Source organism: Hypomesus transpacificus, chromosome 5 (assembly GCF_021917145.1).
Source record: "Hypomesus transpacificus isolate Combined female chromosome 5, fHypTra1, whole genome shotgun sequence".
Taxonomy (NCBI): Eukaryota; Metazoa; Chordata; class Actinopteri; order Osmeriformes; family Osmeridae; genus Hypomesus; species Hypomesus transpacificus.
In genome coordinates this window covers 4,628,365-4,649,377 of record NC_061064.1, presented here as the reverse complement: position 1 = coordinate 4,649,377, position 21,013 = coordinate 4,628,365, and the positions used below count along the sequence as shown (strand labels likewise).

At 43.3% G+C, this 21,013-nt stretch overlaps 3 protein-coding genes across 6 annotated transcripts; all 3 read left to right on the top strand.

The window, feature by feature from the left end:
* Window positions 1-110: 110 nt before the first annotated feature.
* Window positions 111-1,488, top strand: alkbh4 (alkB homolog 4, lysine demthylase). Its single transcript, XM_047020511.1, has 3 exons — window positions 111-235; window positions 370-558; window positions 683-1,488. Exons 1-3 carry the CDS (start codon window positions 113-115, stop codon window positions 1,202-1,204), a joined length of 834 nt encoding a protein of 277 aa, XP_046876467.1. The 5' UTR covers window positions 111-112; the 3' UTR covers window positions 1,205-1,488.
* Window positions 1,489-1,831: 343 nt separating this feature from the next.
* On the top strand, window positions 1,832-8,222 carry lrwd1 (leucine-rich repeats and WD repeat domain containing 1). Of its 3 annotated transcripts, none has more exons than XM_047021005.1 (16): window positions 1,832-1,904; window positions 2,373-2,461; window positions 2,612-2,846; window positions 2,936-3,055; window positions 3,341-3,484; window positions 3,706-3,759; window positions 3,864-4,352; window positions 4,819-4,942; window positions 5,125-5,231; window positions 5,429-5,639; window positions 5,838-5,910; window positions 6,097-6,237; window positions 6,453-6,556; window positions 6,691-6,849; window positions 7,094-7,203; window positions 7,527-8,222. In XM_047021005.1, exons 2-16 carry the CDS (start codon window positions 2,382-2,384, stop codon window positions 7,659-7,661), a joined length of 2,286 nt encoding a protein of 761 aa, XP_046876961.1. In that variant the 5' UTR covers window positions 1,832-1,904; window positions 2,373-2,381; the 3' UTR covers window positions 7,662-8,222. The 3 variants fall into 3 exon arrangements, with proteins under 3 accessions (XP_046876961.1, XP_046876962.1, XP_046876960.1); XM_047021006.1 differs by having other exon boundaries at window positions 1,851-1,904; window positions 2,124-2,461; window positions 4,819-4,936; XM_047021004.1 differs by having other exon boundaries at window positions 1,851-1,904; window positions 2,124-2,461.
* A 453-nt stretch (window positions 8,223-8,675) lies between these two features.
* Window positions 8,676-20,979, top strand: bckdk (branched chain ketoacid dehydrogenase kinase). Of its 2 annotated transcripts, XR_006956156.1 has the most exons (12): window positions 8,676-9,069; window positions 10,283-10,351; window positions 10,826-10,936; window positions 12,228-12,275; window positions 12,794-12,913; window positions 13,027-13,125; window positions 13,824-13,897; window positions 15,673-15,801; window positions 17,836-17,925; window positions 18,645-18,800; window positions 19,191-20,686; window positions 20,844-20,979. XR_006956156.1 is itself a non-coding variant. In XM_047021007.1 (11 exons), exons 1-11 carry the CDS (start codon window positions 8,821-8,823, stop codon window positions 19,333-19,335), a joined length of 1,290 nt encoding a protein of 429 aa, XP_046876963.1. In that variant the 5' UTR covers window positions 8,676-8,820; the 3' UTR covers window positions 19,336-20,979. The 2 variants fall into 2 exon arrangements, 1 of the variants encoding a protein (XP_046876963.1); XM_047021007.1 differs by having other exon boundaries at window positions 19,191-20,979.
* The last annotated feature ends 34 nt before the right edge of the window (window positions 20,980-21,013 follow it).

Below are 21,013 nucleotides of genomic sequence, written 5' to 3'. Positions count from 1 at the left end.
TTCCGAACAGATGGCCGACGAAGAAGTAGTGCTTTGGTAGGACCACGGACCTGCCTTCTGAATGCGGAACAACTGTTCTTGTGTGTTGTTTCAACGGGTACTTCTTTTAGTGATGCACATAATGTCCATGGACGAAGAACAGGCAACTCCTGACTGTGGTTGTAAAGGAATTAGAAGTTGCCTAAAATGTGAAAATGTAAAAGGAAAAGCCGAACTGAATGAGAATGGACAAACGGTAAGAGCTAGCTTTGAATAAATATGAATATGTTGCCTGTTTGTAGTAAGACAATAAGCTACGTTTGGAAGATGTTTCCTACTTATTTTTAAGTGGCAAAAATAGATGTTGATAAAAATTGCTGTCGTTTTTAGATGTACCATGATTTCATATACGACCCAATACTGCGGTTGGCACTGCGGAAGGATTGCGAGCAGGTGTCTTTCCCATTCCCTGGAGTCTTTCTGTGGGAAAACTTCATATCAGAAGAGGATGAAATACAGTTGGTTGACAAAATTGACAAGAATGTCTGGAGAGAGTCACAGTCTGGTCGAAAGAAACAGGTAAATGTTTTCACCCATAGGTCATGTAATTTGGTCGATACTATGAAATGCATACAATGGTAGTTGCTCGATAGTATGCTTAAAGTACACGCAATCAACATACCTATTCACTTTTTCTTTTCAGGATTTTGGACCAAAGGTCAACTTCAAAAAACACAAAGTACGTGTAGGTGGCTTCTGTGGCTTACCAGATATCAGCCAAAAATTAGTGCAACGGATGTCCCAGGAGCCAGTTCTAGCGGGTTTTCAACCAGTTGAGCAGTGCAACTTGGACTACAGCCCCCAGCGTGGGTCTGCAATTGACCCCCACCTGGATGACAGTTGGCTGTGGGGAGAACGTCTGGTTACCATCAACCTGCTCTCAGACACCATTCTCACTATGTCCATGGAGGAGGGACTGTCCGAAATTGGGGAAGAGGGGGAAGTCAGGGTTACAGTACACCTTCCTCGCAGGTCGCTAGTGGTGCTGCAAGGTGAAGCACGACACAGATGGAAACATGCCATCTATAGACAAGACATTCATGCCCGCAGGGTGTGCAGCACGTACAGAGAACTGTCTGCAGAGTTCCTGCCTGGTGGGGAGCAAGAAGAATTAGGGGCTCAGCTGTTGAACATTGCATGCAGCTTTCACGGGACTTCTTTATAGAGATAATGCTCTTCTTCTTTATAGAGATAATGCTATTCCCTTTTTGCAATACTATCTGTGTTTGGATTTGTTATTGTGAGCATGTCAATTACAATGATTTTAGTAGTATAACTTGTAATTAGCAGTTTCCTGCAAATTCTGAATTTGATTGAACTTAATCAAACATTTTTATAAGGCATAATGAAGTAGCCTACATAAAGCACATACAAATAAAATCATCATTGCCATGACTTATGTGAAATTCATGATTTGGAACATTCGCTACAGAATAAAATAGTACTGATCAACAACATTGCTGCTAGGTGACTGGTTTCCATTAATTTGAGTCTACTTGGCTTACTTATTTATTTGTTATTATTTTTATTGCAGAAATACAATCAATTACAGAGTAGGGCCTATGCAAACATAAGAATGTAAGAGGGTACAACACAGCAAATCATTCAAAGACCTTATAGAAAGTACAGACATCAATTGTTTTGACAGCTTTCTCATTAAAGGAATACAATATATATAATAACAATAATGTATATTTATAGTTCTTTGTAAACGATCAAAAATAGGTTTTCTATTAGTAAGTCGATCATTTGTTCAACCTCAACCGATTTGCGGAAATGATGCTGACCACGTGATTAACCCATCACTTTTTCCCGGGAAAGTTACAAGACTTGCAGATGTCCCCTGCTAGCGAAACATTTCACTGGTAAGTTCAGTGCAATGAACGCTACTGTAGATCGTCTTCACTAGTGCGGGTTATTATTGTTGCGTTTTACTTTAGAACTGGTTATTGACTATCTTTAGCTCGGTAGAACGAGCAATGCCTTGAATCTGAATAAGAACGCAGGAACACGTAGGCTATTTAATGCAGTTCAGAAATAGTTCATCGTTAGCATCGTGCCATTCACACGTTACTTTCATTTAGTTTCAGGTCAGTCTCAATCAAGACTACGGACGCAGCCATGCACACAATATAGAATCGAAATAACACCCCCACCCCATGCCCCACATTAACCAACCTGTGTAGCTAGAACTGCATCAATGGTTCTTTTTGGTCAAAAACCCTGTATATGTGACGTGTTGGCTAGTTTTTAGTTAAATGAGCTAACTACGCCCCTCTGTGTACACACATTAAGTTAAAGTGCTGAGCTCTTTCGTTCACACGCTTTGTCAGAGACATAGCATGGAGAAAATAACGGAGAAACTTTTATTGGAGAGATGCACGCCAAAAACCTCGAATCTGGAACAAATAAAGATACTCAAGTAAGTCCAGACTTAAGGTGTGTTAAATAGGGTAAACATATGCTCAAATATTTTGGTTTGTGCTTATATTACCATGTATAATATGAGATGTATCCAAAACATCGACATGGGACTCACCCTACTAACCCATTCGTCTGTGTTCCTTCACAGCCTTTCAAAGTTGGGCCTTAAGAGTGAGGACTTGCCTGTTCCATTGCTCTCTCGCCTCAAATGTTTGGAACAGTTGGACTTATCTGGGAACTCTCTCGAAGAGATGCCCCAGGGTATGTGTCTGCCCTCCTTGCTCAAACTGGACCTAAGCAACAATGACCTGGAGGATGTCACCACACTTGAATCGCTGACCTCATTGGAGGAGCTGAAAGTTGAAGATAACCTATACCTTACAGTAAATATCGATCTAGGTTTTTATGTGTTTTGTACATGGGCTTTGTTTTGTGTTTCAAACTGTTCAATGTATGATGAACATTTTTTCAGGTCAATGACAACTACAAGCTGATGGTGCTCCTGCCTAAGATGAGGGTTTATAATGGGAAGGACATTAGCACCACAGCCAACCATGTACGCTTCATCGCCGGAGAGAACCTTAGGACCAAGGTATGAATGGACTCATGTATCAAGTTGTTGTTTCTCATTGAGTATCACAATGCTCAACAGTCAACAGGGCAGCTAGATGCTTGTGTTAGCCTGTCAAGTTAACAGCAAAATTGATGGGTAATAATCTTGACCACAGAAACTGCATGAAATGGAATGCACAAAATAGAATGGATCCTAGACGAGAAATGGGCACTCTTGAAAAGTCATTTATTTGAGACAAATGGTCTGAGAGATTTTATGAGGCTGTGTACTTCCTTGATGATTGCGAGTTTCTGTGATTTCTAGGTGGTGGCCGTGTGGGAGAGTGATGTCATCCCTAACCCCGCCATGGGAGAGGAAATTGCCAAAGTGAAGAGAGATTTCGTCAAAAAGGCTGTCCATCAGGTCCAATACGGTCCAAAGTCCATTAATGGCTACACTAAATGGAGGGTAGGTTGATGAAATACTCTTATGAGCCACTCCTCTGAGTAGCTTTTTTAAAGGTTTCAGTTGGAAAAAAAGATTGTACACAATGTTTTTTACTCACAATCTTCAATCGTTGACAGTAAGCTGTCTAGTTTGTCGTATTGTCAGTAGATAGTATTGCCATTATTAGTATTTGTGTCTGTTATTGGGGTTATTTCTTACTGGTTTCTCTCACTGTCTCACAGGTGGAAAGGATAGCTACAGAGTTCTTTGACTCTCTGATTCAGTCTAAAGACAAGGTCAGTTTACACTTGGGAGAATTTATTCTCGCAAATGTTGTAAGAGTATTTATTTAAGTTTGTTATTGTGTGACCGCTCATCTGTTCTCTCTCCTTTTTATCAGACTCCCAAAAGAAAACACTCAACATCTGCATCTGACTCTGACTTTGGCACCCCTCAGAGAAAAATAAAAGTTATTTCCCAAGATACGGTGGAGGCTAGCCCACGCAAGTCTATCCGCGTACAGAACACCCCTCAGAAAGTGGACCGGTCCACTACAGCAAGCCCCCGTAAAGCAGTGCACGCTCCAGCCACTCCCTCCAGGGTGCTGCCAGAGGATAGCCCGCGGAAATCCAACCGTATACTCAACACCCCTCAGAAAGTGGACCAGACCAGTGCAGCTAGCCCACGTCAAGCAGTGCAGTCCTCCTCCACCCCCACTAGGGTGCAGCCTAGACGATCGGAGACCCCAAGGAAAGCATTGAAAGAGCAGCAGCTCAAAGCGGACACACCACCTGCCAAACAGAGCAAGACGCATACCAAGACCGTACAACACAGAGGGGTCGATGGGAGCAATAGAACGCCAACTAAAAATGTGTACTCCGTGCCTAAGGTGAGATTTACCAAACTCTACGCACAACAACTCATGTGTTTCATGTGTAAGGGGTCAGGTGGCTGAGCAGTTAGGGAGTCAGGCTATAAATCAGAAGGTTGTTGGTTGGTGCCAAATGAAGTTGTGTGATTGGCAAGGCACTTCACCTTACTTGCCTTGGGGGAATGTCCCTGTACTTGCTGTAAGTCGCTCTGGATAAGAGCGTCTGCTAAATTTACATGTAAATGTTTTTCAAGAGTATCTCATACAGGTCATTCAGAGGCCTACCTATGAATACCATTGTTTGATAGTCAGCACATAGACCACTCAGGTTGGCCACGGCTTCCATTGTGCTGGTATCAGCTCCTTGATGGTTACCCGCTAGGCAGTCGTTGTTGTCTCATTGATTAACACCCCAACCTTCCATCTTCCTTGATCACCTATCTCCCCCTTTCTACTCTTTTCATCTCTCCATCTATCCCTGCAGGAGCCGGTGAGTCTGAAGCCCCACTGTGCTCTGCAGTGTCACAGTAGAAACAACAGCCCCGACGACCTCAGCACCCAGCTGTGGGCTTGTGCCTTCCAGCCGCCTCCTGGTTTCTCAGGTAGCGGTGAGTACTTTTCCCTGCTGGATGGCTGTTTGTATGCATGCTTCAGCCACTGAGAACTGACTGTGTTGACAGGGTCAAAGGTTTATAAAAATAAATAAGACTCCCATAGACTGTTTTTTATATTGTAAATAGAAGGCATGCCATTTCCTGCAGCGATAGCTAATACTGTATTTTCTTGACAGCTGCGAGTGGAGAGAGTCGTGTAGTGGCCACCTGTGGGGGAGATTCTGTGTGTTTAATCGACTGCGATACAGGAAAGGTGTTGAAGAAACACAAGGTTCCTGGAGAGGTGAGACTAGCTTTTGTGTACCACCGCTTCAAATCACTCGGGCATTCACGCCCCATGTTCAAATATCTTTGTGATCTTCATCTTGTCTATCTGCCTCCTATTGCTATCAGGTTCACACACCTCCATGTTTACAGGCTGAAAGTGTAGTCGTTCTGTATGTTTGCATTTGATCTGTCGTCTCATTGTCGGTCGTCCAGGAGTTCTTCTCCCTCGCGTGGTCGTTGGTGCTGATGTCGCGGGAGGGAGGTGGCAGTGCGCGGCCTTGCCGTATCTTGGCGGCGGGGGGCAAGAGGGGCATGGTGAAACTGATCCACCCCAGAGCCAACCTGGCATACGGAGAGTTCCGCGCCAGCCGCAAAGCCATCTCAATCCTGCGCTTCAGCCCACAGCAGGGCAACTTCCTGTTCAGTGAGTGACGGCCATTTTGCGATCCCTTTTTATATGGAATGTACACCTTCAATGATGTTTTTGTTGGTCTGTATCTGAAAAGAACACTGGAATGTTAACTATGTAGCTACTGGCTTTGACGGTCTGCTAAGTGTGCCCAATGAGTCATTGTTTGTTCTTCTAATGTTTTTATGTTTACCACTTCTTCCACCTCTGTAGCTGGAACTTATGATAAAAGAATCATGATGTGGGACATCGGTGGAGTGGACAGCGAGTACAATTTCAAAGTCATGTGAGTGACCGATGGGCACTCGAAAGGATGTTGCTAGTTTTACATTAACGTCTGTGACACTTGGCAGCACGCTGAATCATGTTCAGACACATTTGGAAGATGATTTTCTAAATGAGGCTACAGACACCAACAATCCAAACCTAAATACAAGTACTAATGGGACCATTTCTCTTTTTCCCCTTCCAGTCAGCTGCTGGTGTTGGAGGCCTCCTCCACACCCCTACACCTCTGCCTGGCCCCCTCAAGCCCAGACACGCACCTCCTAGCTGCCTGTGAGGACGGCCTGCACTGCTACAACATCCAGCTCAGCAAGAACACCATGAACAGGTGAGCGGGTGGCGCTCGTCAGGATATTTTCCTCCCTTGGAACTCGCTACTCCTGACTCGAGTGCGAAACGACCACCCCGCATAAACCGTAGGTTTTTGGTGGCATGAGGGAAATCTAGAACTTTGTCAATTATCTATAACTTAGGACCATGTGTTTTGTTTTGATGTTAGTGGAGATTGTAATAGCTGTAAAAAAAAATCTTATCCCCATCAAGGTCTGCTGAATATGAGGTCACCTTCCCTGTGTATGACAAGGAGGACAAGGACACTGATTACCACACCATTGATGGCCTGGCATTTCTCAGTGATGATATTGTTGGTGAGTCCAACTACTTTACTACTCATTAGACATTGTCAGTCTTAAAGCCTCCATATAGTGTTGATCCAATGACTAACCCTGAGATGCAAATTCCAAGGGCTAACCCTGAAATGCAAATGTCATCTCTTTCCCAGCCTCTAAAAGCCACATGCAGGGCTCCATCTACCTGTGGAGCTGGAGAGACACATGCACCCAGCGGCCCAGTAAGAAGAAGCAGGTGTGCGCTGTGATCCTGGCAGAGCTGCAGTGGGCCAACACGGACATCCCCTACCTGTCTCTCAACACCTGCCCCAGTGAGTCTTCCCCAAGTACAACACACGCTCGACTTGTCACAACGTGTACAGACCATTTACAGTTCAAGTCACATGTCTTAACTGTAAGGAAAAAAAACAACAACAACAAAAAACATGTCCTAATTTGTCCTACCTGTTTAAAAAAAAATGTTTTGCGCGATTTAGATCAACATGGAAATGGTCAGTTCACAATTGTAATGGTGCCTTTCTGCCTCTAAGCCGAGTCATGTGTTCTCCTCCTCAGGCAAGGGCTACGTGGTGTGTGGGGACGACAAGGGGAGACTATGGAGGTACCATGTCACAGACCTCCCCAATACCAGCTCACAGAGCAGGAAGACTGTCCCAGCTACAGAGGTACTGGGTTTCTGTTGCTCTCATTCCCTTACACACAATAACAGCTGGTGTCCGTGTCCAACAACTATCTTTGAAAGATAACAGCAAACTGTATATAGACACACTGGTTTATTTACATAACAAATACCACCATCTAGCATATCAGGTCAGGAAGTTAAGGGTTAACCTATTTTGAACAAGATGTGCAACAGGATGTGTATTTGTTTACAGTGACCAGTAGGTGTCAGCAGTAATCCTATCGGTGTGTGTGTGTGATCAAGCTTCTCGCTGATGATAAACAATGAGCAAGTATCAGTTGAGTCATGTCATTTCACTGATTTCAGATTGTGGAGTGGCCAGTAGAGGACAAAGTTGTGGGGGCTTCAATCAACAGCGTAGCCATGGACCCTGACCTCCAGTACACGGTGGCCCTCACAGATAAGAACATTGTGGTCATTTTGAAGAGAGCTGAGTGCTGAGGAACAGGAAGACATCAGCAGCTGGGCCTCAGCAGTCATGAGACTGCATCCCAATACTTCTGCAGGGCAGCTTTTCAGTCTCCTTTCCCCTCGCATCTGAGCATGTGTAGTTGGACCTCGTTTCCTGGTTTATGAAGAAAAAAAAAAAAAAAAACTGTTCAGTCTGTATTATAGTGTTGATCAGTGATGTGGGTATACAAATGCGTCTCAGTATATCCTTGACTTTTACTCTCCTTGAAACTCAATGTTACCAGTGGGTTTGGCAGCAACTGGCAAGATGAAGAGTATGTGCACAAACAGGTTGATGAAACCAAATATGTTTGACTGTATTGTGTTTTCATTGTTTTACTTTTTAACTTTTTACATTTTTAATTGTTCAGAGAAAAATAACAAGGATGTTGCAAATTTAGTATTGTTCAACATGGCTAATGTTTTAGATGCATGAATACACATGCAGATGACCCAGTTGGTAATTGAGTTGCTAATGGCAGGACAAGTTATGGGCTCAATAAACCACATTGCAATACATGTGTAGCCATGTGGCGTATTCCTTAACATCAGTGAAGCAATGTACCTTCTTTACAAAAATACAAATGCAAAAATGATGGAACCCGTTTCCTTTCCATTATTTAAAGATGCAGCTTACAGGAAGTAGTTTTTATTGCCAGTGTGTCACAACACTGAAATGCCAGAAATCGATTACATTTCCAGCTGAGGATGTCAACACATTTTTGCCCATCGTGTTTTTAAACGGCATTTGCCACCGATCTGCAAAGCTTGTACCGTGAAATATTATAATCTCCATCGGAGATGCTTCATATATAGAGGGGTATTTCCTTTTTAAAAAGAACATGGTGTACTTTGGTCCTTCTCGTTCCTATTGTTTATTGCACGCACACTACGTCCTGTATATACGGGAGTGGCCACTTCGTTTTCTCCGCCTTTCCTTTCTGTGATTGGCTGAACCGACCGTCTTGTAAATAACACCGTTTAAGACTGGTCAATCTCGGTATAAAGGCGTATGTACCCCCTTAATTTTGTTTTCAGATACGTGCCTTTGTGCACGGTGGAAAAGTGTAGACTGATGGCCTGTTGGGGCAGACATTGAATTTGAGAATTTAGAAATAGATTCTCCTGTTTGTGAAGAATAATCTTCAACATGCGTCGTAGAGTGACTGGAACAGCGTTGGAGATGCTGGGCTGTGGTACAATAACAAGCCCACGGGTGAGCCGACTTATGCTGGCCCCCGTCACAAAAACCATCTCCCCTCTCTCGGCCACCACAGACGGGGAAAGATTTCGTTCAACGTCTTCAATTCAACAAGGACATACAGAGCTGGCGCGAGAGAGGTCCAAAACAGTCACGTCGTTTTACAACCAGTCTGCAATCGATGTTTCAGCAGAGAAGGTACTTAATGTTGCTGTCTACTAGCATGTGCCTGTCACCAAGTGCTTTAGCTAGCTAACTTGCTAGCTATCTCCTGCACGATATAACGACTCACTGGCACTTCAAACTGGCCTCAGCTGGCTGCTAGTCGTAGCATTAGCATTTATGGGACGCTGGTAGAAATAGTAAGTAGCCGCTAGCAAGCTGAGCCTGTTGCCATACATTGTCTAACACGCTCCAACATACCCATGTAATTAATTTAGCCAACCCTAGCTTTCTGTTACTTACACAAGACTAAAAGGATGACAGTCCGAGACTCATATTAATTGCTGTTACTAGCCGGAGGACCAGTCGTTGAATGTATTGTCAGTAACTCACGGGTTACCGCAAGGTCAGATCCAGACAAGTGCACTGTTCAACAGGGACAGAGAGACAAGGGCTTACCTTGACACTTGGTAATACTGTATAGGCAGTCCTTGTCCCTTTTCTTAAGTCTTTTCAGTTACCAGGAGGTAATTTTCATCGATAAAATGTTTATGGGAATCTAAATTCACTCCAGCCCATGCAACAATTAATTAATTCAACTTGATAAATGTAAAAACATGAATGCTAATTAATCGATATCTTCTAGAATGGAGTTGAGTAGCGCTTACTGTCCATAGGGGGAAATTGCACTATTATCTATACAGTTAAAGGCAACATAGGTTAGTTATGTTTAAATCTTGCCAGAGGGTTGACAATAACTAGCAAGGCCCTCAATCCTTGATCACATGCACAGTCTTCTAGGTAACACACTGTGTGCATTCACAGTAGTTCACAAGAACTGTCTTTGTTGTGATTGAATGACAAAGGACTTGCTAATTAGAGTCGTGGGGTCTCATTAATGGAGAGGGAAGAAATGTAAGACCATGTTAATGCAGAAACACAATAGCCTGCATCTTTACAAAGAGATATCTGTGGTTCCCACCAGGAAATTATTATATCCCATTCAGAAGATCCTTCAACTCAAAATGTTGCCATGCCTGCTTGCTTACAGTTGAACTAATGTAGTTATATGTTCATATTAAGGCAATGCCTTGTCTCATTTGAATTATTTAGGGTGGTAGCGCGCAAACTTAATGTAAAACACTGCTGGTGTAGATGTGCCCTGTAGGTCTGCTAGTGGCTATGTCGGCTATGTCACCTATACTCATTTAGCCAATATATTGACTTCCCTTTGTCGGTTTTCTCCTAGGCCTCGGTCAGACTGACACCAACAACCCTATTGTATGCTGGGAAGTCTCCAGATGGACATCATGTCTTGGTAAATACTTCCTGATTCCTCTAATTTTGTGATGGAATAGAACAGTCTTATTTAAAACTAAAGAAGCACTCTAGTACACACCATCACACTTTGTAGTAGTTTTGTTTTTATTTACTCCTAAACTACTATTTATTACTTTTTGAGACAGTGAAAAATATCACAATAGAGTAGGCCCTAGTTCTGGTTGGCTTTTGCCCCAGATTATCACCTTGAACAAGAGCTGGGACCAAGTCTAAATGCTCTGGCTGTTGATAGACATGTTTTCCCTTTTTGGAATATCTCCTTTAGGGATGGGATGCTTTTCAGCAACACTTCTAAATGATTAACATGAATGTACATGAAATATTAAAAGCAAGTCTCTGTCCACGTTCAAACCAGACTTTCCCAGGACCCATGCACAATCATTAATAAAATAAGCTGTCTATTTACTTGTGGTTAGAGTCCTACCGACCATGTACTTTATTGTAACTTCAGAGCAGTGCTACATACCTACACAAAGAGCTGCCGGTGCGCATTGCCCACCGCATCAAAGGCTTCCGCAGCCTGCCCTTCATCATTGGCTGCAACCCAACCATACTGCAAGTGGTGAGTACAGTGTACAGAGACTTTGGCAAGACGGATGCAAGAAGTCAGGGCTTACTTGTTACTCCATGTCCCTCCCTCTGTCTCCGACTTTTTGTCTCCGACAGCTTGGTGTTTATGTTGTCTTTTTCCATTCCTGCCTTGCCTAACTAGTAAAACAAAGGGAGGGACCAACGGCTTGTGTTTAGAATGTTCTTAGCAGGTGCAAAGAACATTGGTGTTTTTCAAAATAGATCGACCTCGGAGTGGCATTCGTTAAGAATGCATTTGTTACACAACTACCTTGAAAGTGTTTTGTTCATCAGCTTCCAACATCGACCAATTGATCCGCTGTTTATCTGGCAAACAAAGTCGCCTCTATATTAGATGTACTGCAATCAGGTCAATTAAAATTTGGTCCACCAGCTCACCAAGTTCGGCTTGAGTGCTAAAGCTTTCAGCCAACAAAACTCCAAATGCAGCAATGCAAGTGTTAAGACTTGTAAACGTTGAAGATTCACAAATCATTACTGAAATGTTTTCCGTGTCTGACATTGTATTGTAGCCCTTTAATGTCAGGACATTTGGAAATTATTTGTGAACCATAGCACAGTAAAACCCTTAAGCATTGTTGATCCAATGATAACTATTCTTGCATTGCAAGGTTGAATGAAAGGCCATCTGTAACAAGAGGTTTTTCTTTGTTTGTAAGCTCTAATGCATGGCCTACTTACCTCAGCAGGCTGTTGGTACTGATGACCTTTCACCCAGATCCTACTTCATGGGATTGGCATACTCTTTGTGCTCAGCAAGGTGTCTGCCAGCCAGACAACTAAAGATTGTGTCTGAAAAGAAAGCCCCCTGCCTGAAAAGAAATGGATATGCTGTGGTCTCCTGCTGTAAACAGTTTACCTGCCTACGGTTTTTATTATTATTCTTTATTTATTGTTTGGCATATTAACGGTTTTTTGTTTGCCATATCCATGTAATCCAAATCAATTGAATCAATCACAGACTGATAAGCAACAGTTTTCTCCGGTTGTATTGGTACATGATGCCTGTTTACGTCTATTTAACAGGCGTAGTTTGGAGTGACATGTTTTGCAGATCTTCCATGTGAAAAAAAAAGATTCTTTGAAGACTCATCCTCCCTGCATTCCTGTAATGGAGCTTTCCTCATGTTGAACCATGTGTTGTTTTTAGGTCCAGTAACAGGGCCCCTTAGAAGGGAGGGTTAGTTCCCCTCACACACCACTGCTACACAGAGCAGGGTACACGCTAACCCTGTCCCCCCCATGTGCCTCTTTTCTCTTAGCATGAACTCTACATTCGAGCCTACCACAAGCTCTGCGAGTTCCCTCCGGTGAGTTCCACACACATACACACACGTGCACTCCAAAGGAGGAAGAGAAAGTTGGCCAAGTTCAAGTTATTGGCCCCTGGGTAGTCATATATCTGTCCCAAGCTCTGTTTGCAACTTGGAAACTTCTATGCAACACGCTCCACCCCCACTACTCAATCAGCCTTTTTTGAGTACCAGTAAATAGTTTACTGTGGTAAATGGGGTGTTGAGCTAACAACAAAAACTTCCATCAGAAGTGCATTAAAGCCCAGTTCTGTGTGTACATGTGTATATAAAATGCTAGAGGCACAAGTTGTAGATTGTGATCAAATAGATCACAACACAGATCGGACTTCCTAAAAGGGAGTTTCCTCTCCAAACCTCAGAGCTAAGTAGACATAATTTCTTGTCGGTTTAGCAGTAAATAATAGCTTTTGAGGAGCAGTGTTCTGGTAAAAAAAAAAAAGCCTTACAATTATGCTGACCAGAAATGATGAAATCATGGGACACTTGAAATTCAATTGTTTTCATTCTGCCAGATCAAGGACCAGGAGATGGAGGGTCGCTTCAGTAAGCTGGTCCAGCAGCTGCTGGATGACCACAAAGACGTGGTCACCCTCCTCGCCGAGGGCTTCAGGGAATGCCGCAGACACATCCAGGTACCCTTCGCTCAGCAAGTCATCCTTCAGATGAGTTTTGGTTCAATTACTTTGACAGTTGTGGAATGTTTTTTTGTTCGTTTTTGTGACCAATTAAAATGGTTCTATTTCAGGACGAGAACTTGGTCCGTAACTTCCTGGACACCACCCTCACCTCTCGTCTTGGAATCAGGATGCTGGCCACCCATCATCTGTCCCTGCATGAGGAGAATGTGTGTTATCACTTCATACATGGTTTTTCTGGTATCTTCTAGAGCTTTTGTGAATAAGCTGTATGGATGTAATCTGAATAGGGAATCATTTGATTATACGTTTTATTTGGTTTTTCCTTAAAATGTTCCAGATCACACAACACATGAGCGACCCTGTAAATGTGAGTCCCACAGTCAAAGGCCCTGTGTTTTGAATAGAGGCAGCAGTCTGAAAAGAGGCAGCAGTCTGCCTCTATGACTTTCACGTCAGTTAATTTGTATCTTGTTCTGAAGCTGTATGCGTATGTAACCTAGCCCACTCAGCCAATGAACTCTTACAATTTCTGGCAGCCCTGTGCGCCAATGACGTTAGAGGCCGGTGTGTGTGCCCAGTGTGCTTCTAAATAGCCATATGACCCCGTTTATAAGACTATATATAAACAGTTCTGGCCATGAGAGTGATGAAGCACTTTTAGTCAGTTCTGGATTGCAGACTTCCTGCCTAAGTGTACAACATTCTTGTGCGTCTCAAAGTCAGGTCACTGTAAACACTGCTCCAGAAGTGCTGTTCCCTAGCAGAATCTAGATCTCTCAAATTATGAGATGTGTGATGATGTGCATCATTTGATTGACTATGTTCAACCTGTGTCCCAGCCCTGAAGAATTTGCCAAACTCGAAAATATGTCCTCTGATTGCTTTTTTTGGTCCTTTATTGCAGCCTGATTTCGTTGGGATCATCTGCCGGCGTCTTTCCCCCAAAAAGATCATTGAGAAGTGGGTGGACTTTGCAAGGTGAGTGCAGTTTCGCAGCCGATATCCTTTTATTTTCAGTAGCCTCACTAAACGCTAGTGTTGTTTTAACCTCCAGCTGATCCTGGATAGTGACTTTGGAGATAAGCCGATAAGGCATGAAGTAAAACGTTACAAGTCAGGCCGATGTGTGGACATGAAGCATGAGTCTTTGTTCTGGCAAATCTGTGACTTAAGTGACATTTAAAGGAAGCAAACGCCCCTGTAACTGTTTGTAATAACCGGCTTGAATAGGGGAACGTCTCTGGCCTGAACACTTCATAACACCACATAAGAACTGATACTCTGCGTAGCTATACCTCCTTCCAACTGCTTCTCCTTTTGAAATATGTGGTTTATCAACTACGATCCCATAATACTTCAGCCCTGTTCAGAGAACAGAGAAACACATTTTCTCCCCTGTAATCACTTGAGTCAGACGCGCCTCAAAGCAACAGGAAAGTCCTATCAAATCACAATTAAAACAACTTAAGCACATCTTCCTTTTTTATCACCAAACCAGTTTTTAGTGGGCAATACTTGTTTACTGTAAATCTCTTAAACATTAAATTGTAGATGTCTTTCTTTCTTGGTCAATGACACTCTCTTTAGTAAAGTTAAAACATTAAAAACCTGCTCTCTTCAATGAATTAATCTAAAATGTTACACGTATTCAACAATCAATCTAGAATATACTTACAGAATGGTTACGGTTGTATGACAGTGTTATGTGGGTCAAAGTTTTCCATTTGCAATGTGTGAGGGTCACAAGTTCAAAGTCACAATCACACATAAATGTGTGTGTGCAGTGTACACAAATAGTTTGACACACACACGCACAGACCTCAAAAGCAGACCCTACGTGCTCTTGTTCACCCAGCTCAGCCTCTCTAGGAATGTGCAGCTGCTCTCTCTCACTCTGGGCCCTTCTCCATCACACTGCTAACTCCCTCTCGGACAGTGTCTCACTGTCTCTCTGTCTCCTTCTCCCTCTCTCTCTTTCACTGTCTCACCCTCACTCCATACCCTCACTCCATATTTTTCTCTGACTCCATTTCAATTCCACCATCTCCACCATTTCTCGCTCTCTCTCTGTCACTCTCTCTCTGTATCTCTCTCTCTGTATCTCTCTCTCTCTGTATCTCACTGTGTTTCCAACCCCTTTCCACTGCTTGGTTCTGGCTGCACCAGAACAAAGGCACTAATGTGGATCTTATATTGCTGACTGGGCTTGGACCTAAATCAACAGGGCTTCTCCTTTCTGACCAATTAGCTGTGCTGATCAGAGAGCGCATGATCACAGTCTGGCCTTATAACTTTGGAGTAGACCTGATCTTGTGGATAGGATTGAAGAAGCACATTTGTTGATGCAGGATCAATCATTACATGATTACCTTCCCCAAATCCACTTATTTTGCTTGTTAAAGCCCTCATCCCCCTTTTACCAGGAGAATAAGCTTGTCAGACAGTTCTAACAGTACATTTACATTTAGTCATTTAGCAGACGCTCTTATCCAGAGTGACTTACAGTAAGTACAGGGACATTCCCCCCGAGGCAAGTAGGGTGAAGTGCCTTGGACACAACGTCATTTTGCACGGCTGGGAATCAAACCAGCAACCATCTGATTACTAGCCGGATTCCCTAACCGCTCAGCCGCCCGACTCCCAAGTCAGGTGGCTGAGTCAGTACACACAGAACATGCACTGAATCTGTATGCTATCTGCATGCTACTTGTATGCATCCTCACTGAGTCCTCTGTGTGTTTTCCCCCCCGCAGGCGTCTGTGCGAGCACCAGTACGGTAACTCCCCCCGGGTGAGGATCAACGGCCACGTGGCGGCCCGCTTCCCCTTCATCCCCCTCCCCCTGGACTACATCCTGCCCGAGCTGCTCAAGAACGCCATGAGGTAGCGTGACGGCTCTGTTCTCCAGCACAGAAGAGACTTCTAGAAATATTTCCGTGTTCCCATGAGTCAGACCCCAGAATAAACTTGTGTACTGCGAGGAGTACTCATGTACTGAGGAGAAATGTGACATTGTGCTAGTGTCGACACTTGCGGTAGCTAATGTGTCATCTGCCCAGTTGGGAAACGTTAACCGCTTCATCCATCATCCGACAGTTATTCAACCTTTCGTCTGACTGTTTTTCACCCTTACTGTTGCAACCAGAGTTGGGTCTTGAATCTCAGACAATAATGTCCAGCCAAGATGGTTAAACCTTTGTTCTGAGTCATAGCAGGTCTCTGTCATCTGTACTTCATCAACTGTCAGCCTTAAGAGAGTGACTTTATGTATGTCCTATTATGTTTTACCATCAAAACAGTCTACGACAACCAGGTAAACAGTGAAAAAGTAGGTCAGCAGTTCCTCCTGAATAGGCATGTTGTATAACAAAGGCTATGGAAGGAATGTCTTAGGTCATTTCAGAATGGCCCCTACTCTAGTTGCTGTAGTGGCCACTGCCATAAAGTATAATGGCCTCATTTTAGGGTTTAGATTTGTCCTGATGGATACAGATGTATGTATGGGGTGGTTGTTATGCAATGTCCTGAAACAATGGAGATGTCCTCTAATGAAGATGTTCCTGGTAAGATCGGAGGAGGCTATGCCGGCTGTATTTGCCCTTTCCCTTAAATCCTTAGTTTCCACTGCGACCCTGTCTTTGTGTCAGTAGTGCTGGGATTGCCAGACGGTAGGTTGCTATTTGAATTTCCCTTGGCGAGAGGCCTGTTACCGTAAACACTGTCACTGCAGAATTGAGTCATGCCTCTAAAAACTTGAGACTGTAGGTTCTAGTTGCCCAGGCTACGTGACTCATCCAGTTAGACTGATCTTTGTTGAATGCATTGATGGTGGTCAAGTCTTGTCTTATTCTTTAAGCAAAGTCATGAGAAGTCTTGAGTTGAACAAATGAGTGTTCAACAATGTTTTTCTTCTCCTTTCACATATCTACAGTATAAATATGTGTGTTATTTAGCAGATTCAAGTGCCAATTTAGAAACAAATTCAGGCCTCTGCCAATGACATGAAATATAGACCTTTTAACTTACTCAAAAACGAGCTTGTGTTGTCTTAATGGGTGTAGTCTAAGCAGAGGTCATGTGTCCAGGGACCTACTGTCCTTTCTCACCATGCCTCTGATACTAGTGGACTGGAAGCGCTGACCTGGATCCCAGTGTTCCCTTTGTTCCTTGGTTAGGAAGGCTGTGTTCCTGGCTGGAAGTCTTGGCAAAACAGCAACTTGCAGCTGCTGCCAGGGGAATTCTAAGTCACTGTGCAGGCCCCTCTGTCCAGGCTGGGAGTCTAGTTGTTACCCAGTAGGCTAAAGTAGCGTCCTTCCCTCGTCCTTTTTCCCCCTCATGGCCACTTACTGCAAAGTCATGTGACTAACCACCAGAATGAATGGTTGTTCAGTCCTGTCCTCTGGCAGTGGTAGCCATTTTAAAGTGAAATGTAATAATCTCCAAACAAAGTTTAGCTTTGTGAATGTTTGGGGGCTGCGTGATGAATCTACTGGTGAATTATTTGAATTCTGAGGCAGCTGTTGCCAATGCTTTTTCCTGTAAAACAGTCCAATTTAAAACTGGAAAGTGTTGCAGTGTAAACCAGTCTTACAATGTAAGCCCTTATGTGACCTCCTCTCCCACCTTATGAAGAATGTCTTAGCTAGCTGAGCTCATCGGCTAGCTGCTGACCCAGCACTGACGTGTCTTTCTTTACATGTCCATCTGCAACAAGACTAAAGGAAACCGTTCTTTTAGAGCTTCACCTCCAGTCACTTAGTTGGACTCTGGTTCCCCTTTCCCAGAAGGCTGTGTTTCATGGTGTGGTCCTTGCACAAGTGGCATGTACCACCAGAGACACCTGTTACTTATCCTGGTAGTGTTATGTGTCAGCGGCAAACAAGCCATTCCTTTAATTACTCTTTATTGTTCACACAGGGCCACCATGGAAAGTCACCTGGACACTCCGTACAACGTGCCAGATGTAGGCGTCACCATTGCCAACAATGACACAGACTTTGTCATCAGGTAAGGGTCTGACTGTTAGGTTGTGATGCAGTGAGACCTGAGCAGCAGCAGATAGGAGAAGGTGATGCCCTCTGTGACATCATTCATGGGAGAGTTCACTCTTCTTGTCGGCTACAGGGCAGCATCTCGAATGAAAAAACCCTGAAAAGGTAGATGTAACAGAGCAGACCGAATGTAAATAACGGGTTGAATAGGAAACCTAACACCTCATCAGTGCGATGCCTTCTGGTGAAGGTGCTTAGAGAGAACAATCACCATGGGAACCGTGCCTGAGGCTACAGCCTAGTCAGCAAACTGCTGTACTTGTGCTCCATCTGGAAATGGACATGGGTGTTTACACTAGACAAATTTACAGAGGCTAAAATGTTTGACTAGTGTTGAACTACTGAGCGTATTAAGTGCCTGTATGTTTGGATAAGGGGGACATACATACAAGGGGAGTTAAAGGTCTAAGGTCTTTTTTTTTTTTTTTTAGACAGAGAGATCTAGGATGGCGTTTTGGAATAATGTTAAATTATTTTGATGTACTGCATTTTTCCCAAATGCCCTTAGAAGCAACAGTCCTGGGATTTAATCTGCACATAGTTGTGGATTTAACATGCAATGCTATACCAGTACGTATACTGATTTGAGTTAGTTTCTAACAAATAAAATACTACTCTTAACTGAAGTCGTCTGATGTTGGCTTGCATGCTGACTCATCTGGTTTGCTTGGTCAGGATCTCGGACCGTGGTGGCGGCATTCCTCACAGCGTCATAGACAAAGTGATGGACTACCACTTCAGCACGGCAGAGGAGAGTGCCCAGGACCCGCGCATGAACACCCTCTTCAACAACATCACCAACAGCGGCCCCCAGTCAGGCCCCATGCATGGGTAAGAGGAGGCGGAGGGACATGAGTTTGGAGTTCACTTCTATGCCGGCTGCATCGAGACCCTTTTTTGTATCATTTCTCATACCCGTTCCTTCATGCGATGGCTAATTCCACTTGATAGGTGAAAGTTCATTTGCTGATCATAAGGGAGGATAATGTCAGAGAAGTATTTGAAAATGGCCAATGTTTCTCACATGAAAGGAATTATATCCAACAGACTTTTATAACTTTTTAGGTGGTCCATAGCACTAAAGTACAGAGGGATAATGTCATCCCCCATGTTTATTTCTGAATACAGACACGTTTTGGGATGTGTGCGTTGAGCTAATATTGGTGTACCCAACTTTTTGTCCTCAGTATCCATCTTTTTACCATCTCTGTTCCCTTGCAGGTTTGGCTTTGGCCTGCCTACCTCCAGGGCTTATGCAGAGTACCTGGGCGGATCTCTGTCCATCCAGTCCATGCAGGGCATCGGCACGGATGTCTACCTGCGCCTGCGCCACATCGACGGCAAGGGAGAGAGTTTCCGTGTCTGAGACCCCCTGCTGCTCAGCCTGGGAGACCCCAGAGAGATGGCAAGATGGGATTGGCCCAGTATTCCTCAAATGGGAGGCTTGGTCATTTCAATGCCGGCTGGCGTTCCACCATTCTGCAGTCCAGAACATTTCAAGTGGCCGAGCGGCTTCTGACTAACTCAACTCGACTTTTTGTTCTTTTTTTTTGGCCTCAGGCTGAAAAGACTGGAAGAGCTTCTTCTGAGTTGGCACTTCCAACGTTTTCTTCTTTTTTTTCTGTCATTTGTCTGCGTCACATGAGGGTTTGTGAACTTTTGCACTTGTCATCAGAGTGCATGGTGGTTAGTGTTGGTGTTGTGAATTTGGTAGAACAGGAAAGGGGGGAACAAAGATCTCCAGCCTTAAAGATATTGATTTGTCAGTTACTTATTTTTTAAGACCAATGCTGATGAGCGTGGTCTTGTGTCTGACATGCATTAGAATTTGGATTAAGTTGGTCTTTGCAAGACTTTATCTTGAATTGCCTGTGAAGGACACCATGGAGAAAACTGCCAAAACACATGTGGAAGAGCGTGCATGTTATTGGGGAGAAACTAAAAGTTAAACTTTTGGTTTAGTACAGTTATTTTAAGCGCTATCAGGTGAGGAGATGGGCAGAGATGTTCTGTTGCCTTACTGTATGCTGCTGGTCCTTAACACAGTATACTGATTTTACTTAAACATTAACCAGTTCAATATCCTTTCTGTCATGAAATGTTACATATATACCACATCAGATGAGAGTAAACTGACCAGCTGTTTTCCTCACTGTGAATGATTATTCCAAATGCTAATCATCACTCGCAGCATAGACGTTTATCGGTTACATACTTTAGGTTCAAAGCACCAGAATAGGTGTTTTGTGTTAGTTTACTATGTCTTTATCTACAAAAAAAGAGAATTTGAAGTATATCCATTTTTATTATTTGCTTGTTTGTTCTATTTGAAATACACTTTGAATATCATTTTTCTTTGTTACTGACACACATTCCGAGACGGGTCAAATATCAAAACTAAGGAAAACTTTACTTTCTAGTACTATAGTAGTAGTAGTCATTTGAGGAGAATGATGGAATCATGTAAATACAGTATTCTGGACTTGAACTAGAATTCTGGAGAAAGGTACATCCTTTAGTATCCACTAGACTGTAAGAAAGGATTGTAGGCACCTGCATAATAATAGTACCTTGTGATTTTAAAGGTTTGGGTGGCCCAAGATTCTTCTAGCATGAGAATTACAATTTGACAGACCGCACCTCATGAAGGACTGTTGTCCAAGTGTGCCATCTGCTGGCAAAATAAAAGAATACTTACAGACCCTCAAAAAGAGATGGTAAAGTATCCTTTGATATTAGAAATTAAAATGAAGTGTAATACATATTTGTTCCTTTATTATCTTTAAAAGTGTGATGAAGCTGAAACATTCTTGATTTTGTGGTCATGAAATGGAAGACTAACATACTCATGTGTTTCTTGTATTTCTTCTTTAGGCCAAATAACTGAATGGTGTTACTGACAGTATGCACTGGTGTGGATTCTGCGGATGTCAGATTTTTTTGTATGTTTGTGTCTTCAAGACATGTCATTAGTTTATATTTATTGGGCATTATTAAACTCTCAAAAACATGGGTGCATTTGACAGTTTCTTTGAATGCACATC

Excerpts from the sequence above, each read along its gene's own strand:
- bckdk (XM_047021007.1), top strand. The coding sequence starts at position 8,821 with ATGCGTCGTAGAGTGACTGGAACAGCGTTGGAGATGCTGGGCTGTGGT. Across the intron at positions 13,126-13,823 it reads TGTCCCTGCATGAGGAGAAT|CCTGATTTCGTTGGGATCAT; the intron begins GTGTGTTATCAC and ends CCTTTATTGCAG. Across the intron at positions 13,898-15,672 it reads AAGTGGGTGGACTTTGCAAG|GCGTCTGTGCGAGCACCAGT; the intron begins GTGAGTGCAGTT and ends TCCCCCCCGCAG.
- lrwd1 (XM_047021005.1), top strand. The coding sequence starts at position 2,382 with ATGGAGAAAATAACGGAGAAACTTTTATTGGAGAGATGCACGCCAAAA. Across the intron at positions 6,238-6,452 it reads AGCAAGAACACCATGAACAG|GTCTGCTGAATATGAGGTCA; the intron begins GTGAGCGGGTGG and ends ATCCCCATCAAG. Across the intron at positions 6,557-6,690 it reads TCTCAGTGATGATATTGTTG|CCTCTAAAAGCCACATGCAG; the intron begins GTGAGTCCAACT and ends TCTCTTTCCCAG.
- alkbh4 (XM_047020511.1), top strand. The coding sequence starts at position 113 with ATGCACATAATGTCCATGGACGAAGAACAGGCAACTCCTGACTGTGGT. Across the intron at positions 236-369 it reads TGAATGAGAATGGACAAACG|ATGTACCATGATTTCATATA; the intron begins GTAAGAGCTAGC and ends TGTCGTTTTTAG. Across the intron at positions 559-682 it reads AGTCTGGTCGAAAGAAACAG|GATTTTGGACCAAAGGTCAA; the intron begins GTAAATGTTTTC and ends TTTTCTTTTCAG.